At 43.1% G+C, this 7,781-nt stretch overlaps 1 protein-coding gene across 1 annotated transcript; it reads left to right on the top strand.

Moving 5' to 3' along the window:
- Positions 1-599: 599 nt before the first annotated feature.
- HOXA13 (homeobox A13) lies at positions 600-3,006 on the top strand. The gene is made up of 2 exons (XM_015810623.1): positions 600-1,347; positions 2,762-3,006. Exons 1-2 carry the CDS (start codon positions 600-602, stop codon positions 3,004-3,006), a joined length of 993 nt encoding a protein of 330 aa, XP_015666109.1.
- Positions 3,007-7,781: the final 4,775 nt, after the last annotated feature.

Raw genomic sequence — 7,781 nt, 5'->3', positions numbered from 1 at the left:
GCTAGATGCTTCTGCAATTCCGGTAGGTAAGAAGATATCAATTTGTCGAGTGAGTCGGGGTGGGCGGAATGGAGGATCTAAACAAAACAAAACATCCCTTTCCACCCCCACCCCCCAAAAAAAATCTACCACCAAGTATATCAGCAAGGACGAGTTAGCGAAAGTTTGACATCAGGACCGCGGATCTCCTGCTGAAAAAAATGCCCCATAGGCAATGTACTGAAGAGAGGGGAGAGGGAGGGGAGAGGAGACAGGCATACTTTGGAGGGGGGAGAGAAATACCTGTTCTTAAGCACCCCCGTTCGTGCCTCTCTTGACCCACAGAGTCTTGAGTGGAAGGGGCAGCCGCGTGCCAGTGCCGTCCGCGTGCAGGAATTCCAGCCCCAGCGCGATTAGAACATTATTGAATTATCTGCACTTTATTCCTCTGATGATTATCATCTGCTTTGCATATCACGTGGGGGATGCTCAGCCAATGGGAGCCAGCCTGGCACGACACTGGCGCGTCAGTCCTGGTCAACTCTGAGAGATTGAATATCTCTTTTTTCAGTCTTTGGGGCTTTTAAAAAAGAGCCACTGGTCTCAATGCGGATCGGGCTATGACAGCCTCCGTGCTCCTCCATCCTCGCTGGATCGAGCCGGTCATGTTTCTCTACGACAACAGCCTGGAAGAGATCAACAAGAACATGGAAGCGGGGTTCCACGCGGCAGCCGCGGCCGCGGCTGCAGGCACCAACTTCGTGGCGGCCAACCAGTGCCGGAATCTGATGGCTCACCCAGCCTCGCTGGCCGGTCCGGGCAGCGCCGCCGCCGCCGCCGCATATCCGTCGAGTGAAGCGCCCAGCGCCGCCGGAATGGCAGAGACCGGGGCAGCTGTCAAGCAGTGCAGTCCCTGCTCGGCCGCCGTGCAGGGCTCATCGGGCCCCGCCGCCCTGCCCTACAGCTACTTCAGCAGCGGCTATTTCCCCTGCAGCGTCAACCACCACCACCACCACAACGCCTCGTTCAAGTCCTGCGCCCAGCCTGCCTCCTCCTCCTCCTCCTCCTCCTTCGCCGACAAGTACATGGAGACGTCGGTGGCGGCTTCCAGCGAAGATTTCCCCTCGCGCGCCAAGGAGTTCGCCTTTTACCAGGGCTACGCCGCCGGACCTTACCAACCCATGCCGGCGGGTTACCTGGATATGCCGGTGGTGCCCGCGCTCGGCGGCCGCGGCGAGCCCAGGCACGATTCCATGCTGCCCGTGGAAGGCTACCAGCCCTGGGCCATCCCTAACGGCTGGAACGGGCAGGTCTATTGCCCCAAGGAGCAGAGCCAGCCTCCCCACCTGTGGAAATCCGCTCTGCCGGGTAAAGCACCTGCGCGGCCCTTCCCTTCCCGCGGAGTATGCGTGTAGCACCCGAAGTAGCTCTGCAGCCCAAATGTCAAAGGGCGGCCGCTGCTTCGGGGTCTCCTCGCTCCCCGTCCCCGAATCGCCTGCCATTCCCTTCGTTCTGAGCCCACGAGGGAAATGGAGTCCCTTCTGCCCTTCTGTGCTTTCTGCCCGGTCAGGTAAGGTCGGGAGAAGACTTGAGGTTTCGAGGCCCTTGGCGAGTCTGGTGGGTCTGGGGCCTTCCTCAAGTTGTCTGGACTCTGAGTTGTGAGTCTCGGGGGGGGGGGGTGTCACCACACGTTCCCATTCCCGCACCCGGTGCCACAGCTATTGCCCAGACAAGGCTTTCTTCTCTCAGGCACGGATGCCAAGGGGTCTGAACCAGAGGGTTCAGTGGAAAATCAGACATCTTGATCGTGCAAATAACTGAGCTTTCGACTCTTGTTCCCATTTTCACCCAATTTTCAGCAAGAATTTTTTTTTAATGTCTGTCAGGTTAATAATAATAATCAGCACAGCAGTAGTAGCAGTCCTCTTAGGTAAACTCCCAATTTCTTATTAAATCATGACTCTCAGAAATAATATGATTATTTTGATTATTTCACATAGTTTCTGCCTTCTGCACATGGGTGCTCTAACAGCCATCTTAAATTAGAGTTTCCATTACTTTTGTCTAATGGTGTGCTTTATTTTCCTTTCCAGCTTACCACCCTCTCATTAACAATCTGGGCATTTGGATTTATTTGTATTGTTTAAGCCATTTATATAGCTACCCATCTCATAACAGTGACTCTTTGAGTTGTGCTGTCATCAGGATGCTGGTCTCCATTCTTGCTGTCCTGACTACCCCTCAAGAAAGATATTGCAGCCTCCCCCCTTTTATTCTGACATCAAAATGTAGCTATCAGTTCTGGTGGCTCCACTGCTAGATTATGTGGGTCAGCCCCTCCAGGACTCCCACTGCATTTTGCAGCTGTACTGAAGTTAGATGCCAGTTGTCTTCATTGTGAGAACAAATGCAAGGATAGTGTATTGGTTTTCTTTGTATGTGCCCTAAGAGACAATTAGGCAAGGAGCAAAAAGAGACTGTTGAGCACAAAAAGTTAGTTGAAAAATACTTTTTGATTCACAAGGTCTCAGTTGCCACCCTGTAGGTTATGGCAACTGTATATGATTTTCCTTATGTTATAAGCCAAGAAGTTTACAAGCAGTATTACTAGTCCTAGAGAAGAAATTCCTTACCTGGAGAATTTGTGCAAATGTTGATTTGCTTAACCCAGCCAGCTTACAAAAGGATGGTCTGTTGATCCATAGAACTGATATTTACAATGTGTTTAAGGATTGTGAATAATAATAGCACCTGCCTTCCTGTTTTTGGTTTTCTGTTCTAGATGTGGTTTCACATCCTTCCGATGCCAGCTCCTACAGGCGTGGAAGGAAGAAACGAGTGCCTTATACAAAAGTTCAGTTAAAAGAACTGGAGAGGGAATATGCTACAAATAAATTCATTACCAAGGACAAGAGAAGAAGGATATCGGCTGCTACAAATCTCTCAGAGAGGCAGGTCACAATTTGGTTCCAAAATAGAAGAGTGAAAGAAAAAAAAGTCATCAACAAATTGAAGACAAGCAGTTAATGGATTTAATAGAAATGTAGCTGATTTGAGGCCTCAAAATTAATTTTTTCCCCGCCTGGCCCAATTTAAAATACTAATGAAAAATACAAAATAATAAACTTTTTCTTTATTAAAAAAATCCCTTTCTGTCTTTGGATAGATGGTTTTTGAACAACTATGATTATTAGACGCCTTTTAAGACGCTCTCCTGAAAATCCAAAAGGCACCACTGCAGGGACTGATTTATAAAATCCAGATGGACCAGGGATATTGCAGTTCAATTTTTAAAAGATAACATATTGTTGAAAACAGTGTAAGTATTATTTGTGACTATTTTAGAATGCTTTTGGATTATAATTGGGAAGATTTTTTTTAAAAAAATATACACACACAAACATACAAGTATTCCATTGCTTATATTATGATCCCAAAAAACACGTCAAATAGTAAATTTGGTGCAGTAAAGAATGTACAGTTGCTGTTCATTTAAGCAATTTTTTTTTTCTTTTAAAGGAAGGTACTGAGTAAAGATTTTGGCAGACAGCAATGAAACAACTTTTATGTAGGATTAATCTTGAGTTAAAAGCAAGATAAACTGCTAGAATTTTTTTTGGGAAAAGCTGTTAGCATATTTTTCAATAACTCATTTCATCATGCATAAATTCAGTGAAAAAATGGGATTTTCTCTAGTTTTGTAAAGAAACTTTATACATTTCAAGGTCAATGACTAATTATCAAGCGATAATTAATTACATTAATTAAATATCAAATACCATACATTATTCTTTTAAAATATGTGACACAGATAAAAACTGGCAGCACAGCCCTATTATTTTGATGAAAAAGTTGTTTTTTAGAAGACAAATATCTCCAAGAAGCCCAGAGTGAAAATTGTGTCTTTCCCACAAGTGTTTTGATTTCTATGCCTATATTTTGATCTATAAGTAAATAGTTTTCTATCTTTGTTTTACAGTTATAAGGCTGCATTAGAAATACGAATTCATTTTACATCTCTCCCCCCAATAAATCAATTATTTCAACCAGCACATTCTATGCTTTTCCCTGCTCACTAGATGACACAGTACTATCCTGTAAATAATAATAATTAAAAAAAAATTCACTGTGAAAATGTATTTCTGCACCCCTATTTTTTATATTTTTACCGAAAATTAAAATCTAAAATCTATAGATAGATACTACCTGTTAATAAAATAGTCACTATAATAAAAGACTGATTAAATCCTTATTTATTTCTTCCATTGCTATATAAGTCTTGTGAAAACTGGGATTCCTGGTAGATGTTTCTTAAATCTAATACTTTTTTAAAAATGCTACATTGCCTAACCAGAGCACAAATACAAAAATATTAAATTGTCAGATATTTTGAAATGGTGGGCGAGGTGGGGGGAAGAAATATAAAAACATGGTCTGAATACCTACCTCTTCCACAATGAAAAATAGTTAAGATTGAAAATGTAAGGACTGCTTATATTTATGGTCTATTAACCAAACGGGCTAAATGTTGGAGCGGTTGCAGGTGGATTTTAGTACTGGTGAAATGAAATGAGTAGAAATACTTCAAACCTTGACCTTGATGGAGTGGGGGAGGGAGGAGACAGGCAATTTGTGACCTTGACTTCTGAAAGCTCATGACTAGTCTTCTTCTGGATTAGTAGATCAAGGGCGCCACCTCGTGTCCCTACTTCAGGTCTGTTGGCATTAGAAGTTATATTCAGGAGTCCTAGAAAAATCAAGCAAGAAGGATCATCTGGCAGGTTCCTCTTCACCACTATTGCAAGGTTTCTCTTGGTCAGGCTCTCATCAATTGACTTGATTTGGATGATAGCTTGCTGTGTTCTGGTCCCTAGCTCATTGCCCTCTCTGCTACTCTAGAATTGGAAGGCCAGAACCAGGGAACGTCTGTGAAAATGTCTCTGCAGTACCCTGGGGACAACTTTAAAGGCACAGAAATAGGAAAGTGTGTGCTAACAGCAAAATATCACAAGCTACTTCAAGTAGTGATTTGCTTAGATGACACCAAGAGAGGTTCTCTCTGTACATATATGTATTGCATCCCTAGGATGGTTCCATAATTTTATTCACCTCGAAGGTGTCACAAAATCATTACTCACAGTCATCTTCAAAGCAGAATCAAAGCTGTACAATATGCTAAGTGAGATAATTTGAGAAAAGGAGGAAGAATTATAGGAACTTATTAAATGTCTACATATCATAGAGAGACTTGTTTATAATAGCTTATGACACAAGAAAAATGATAAAATCTTTCTTTGGTTAGCACTTTCTATCTCTTCCTTTTTCCTAACTGGTAAATAAATAGGGTTCTCTCTTGTTGTAAAAACAAAGTTGGTGGAAACGTGAAACTGCTAATACATTTTCAGGAAAGTGCATGAAGATAACAGAGATAACTAAATGAATCTGGTGAGTTTCTTTTCAGAAATGTAAAATTCAAAAGTTTTATTACTGTGTTGACAAAATACCTAGCAATTCAGTATTCTATTTCCTTTCATCTTTTTTTAAGATTACTTCACCTGCCTATGACAAGTTACCAAAATGGAAATAATCCAAGTAATGTTTCCTGCCACCATATTCAAATTTTAAAATATTCAGTTGTAGAAGAAGTATGGGACTAAGCACTTGGAGAGCTCTGACTATATTGTTTTATTTATTAAAAGCTTTCCATTATTTTTCTTTATGGTATATGATAAAATTTTCTGTTGCCCTTTAAAGAAAATAAAAAATCAAGCAGGAATATTTTCTCTGAATTTTCTCTGTATTTTTAAAACACTAAGTAGTGCTTTAAAACACTAAAATATAATACTAGGAATCAGTAAAAAGTAAAATCCTTTATCTATGAATGTAAAATGTAAAGGCAGAACATAAATTATAGTTTGGAATAGAATGTTTTTTGCGGGGGCTGTATGTGAATTGAAGGCCTTTGGAGATTGCTGGGGCTTTAAGTTACAATTCCTGAGAATAAGAGATCTCTCAAGGGCATCTCATAGACAGAATCTGCTAGAATCTCAATTCCAGCAATTGAGAAAAAAACAGTCCTCATTGTGATTATCCCCCCCATCAGCTTATTTATTGAAGTGCATGTGTTCATAATTTTTCTAATATATTCAAAATCCAACTTCCTAGACCAGTGCAAACAGGTATTCGGGACTCCTTGAACGCCCTACCCACTCTACCTACAACTCTGTTCTGCAACTGACCTTTTCCAGGGCTCTCTTGAGCCATTCCCTATGTGCATATAAGACAAACAAATGTTTCTTGGCCATGTCCTTCTGTTCTGTTGCCTAGATTCCTTGCTTTTATCTCATCACCAGTTGTACTACTAAGCTCCATCTTTGGTAAAATAGCATTTTCCACCTTATGCTGAAGGTGTGCAAAATCTGTTGTCCTTTCATACCCATTACCTTGGAGGGGTCATCATTGGTTTGGGGTGTGTCTGGGAACAGAAGCAGGGTGGGGATTGGCATTAGGGACAGCAAATGCCATGCTAGAATAATTGGATTGGTGGAGAGGACTTCAGTTCAGGAATGGGCAATGGCTTTAGGCAGAGGACAAAGTGAGTCCAGATAATTCCTTGAATTACTCCTAACCACCTTTTGATTCAGAACCCAGGTCTTCACATTTGAGGCATAAAGAGGTAACTGTTTTCTCTGTATCCATAACTAGGCCTAAGTGATTGTACCCAGTGCTGCTCAGTGCTATTGCTTGTGTTTGTAGCCTCCACTTCAAAGATTTTAAAAATTGTGTTTCTGAAGTTAAATCTTTTCGCAAGCTCAGATAGAGTGCAGTGATCTTAACTGTTAGAAGTCTGCTGGACAATTACCACTTTACATGTCTGCGCATGCTAGTGTTTGTGTGCAATGTGGTGTGCAAACAATATGTTTGCGTTATAAAGGGATCCTATGTATCCTGCAGTGACTTAGCTGTTAAAACTAGGTAAAATCATATCCACCCCGGGCCACCCCAACGATGCCCTTGACGTGATGACCCGGTGTCTGGAGGCCGTGAGGGTCTGGATGGGGAGGAACAGACTCAGGCTCAACCCATCCAAGACCGAGTGGCTGTGGTTACCGGCACCTCGGCATAGTCAGCTGATTCCATCGCTGACTATAGGGGGCGAAACATTGGCTCCCTCAGATCGGGTACGCAACTTGGGTGTCCTCCTGGATTCACGGCTGACACTGGATGATCAGTTGGCGGCCGTGACCAGAGGGGCGTTTTATCAGGTTCGCCTGATTCACCAGTTGCAACCTTTTCTGGACCGGGACGCCCTACGCACGGTCACTCATGCCCTTGTCACCTCCCGCCTGGACTACTGTAATGCTCTCTACATGGGGCTCCCCTTGAGGAGCACCCGGAGGCTCCAGCTGGTCCAAAATGCAGCCGCGCGGGCGGTGTTGGGGGGGACTCGACGCTCCCACGTGACACCGCTGCTGCGCGAGCTGCATTGGCTGCCTGTGGCCTTCCGGGTGCGCTTCAAGGTGTTGACTATCATCTTTAAAGCGCTCCATGGCATCGGACCCGGATACCTTCGAGACCGCCTCCTGCCGCAGATTACCTCCCATCGACCTGTACGCTCCCNGGTTATTCCAGCTTGCAGGACTGGCCTAGGGTAATTTTTAGAGGGGTTTTAATTATATTTTAATTGGACAATGTTCAAATATTTCTTTTAATTAATTTTAAATTTGTAATTGTTATTTATGTATTTTAATTGATTGTCAGCCGCCCTGAGTCCGCGAGGAGAAGGGCAGGATATAAATCCA

Source organism: Protobothrops mucrosquamatus, unplaced genomic scaffold (assembly GCF_001527695.2).
Source record: "Protobothrops mucrosquamatus isolate PMUCROS unplaced genomic scaffold, P.Mucros_1.0 scaffold12, whole genome shotgun sequence".
Classification (NCBI taxonomy): Eukaryota; Metazoa; Chordata; class Lepidosauria; order Squamata; family Viperidae; genus Protobothrops; species Protobothrops mucrosquamatus.
This window is presented reverse-complemented; position numbering and strand designations above follow the sequence as displayed.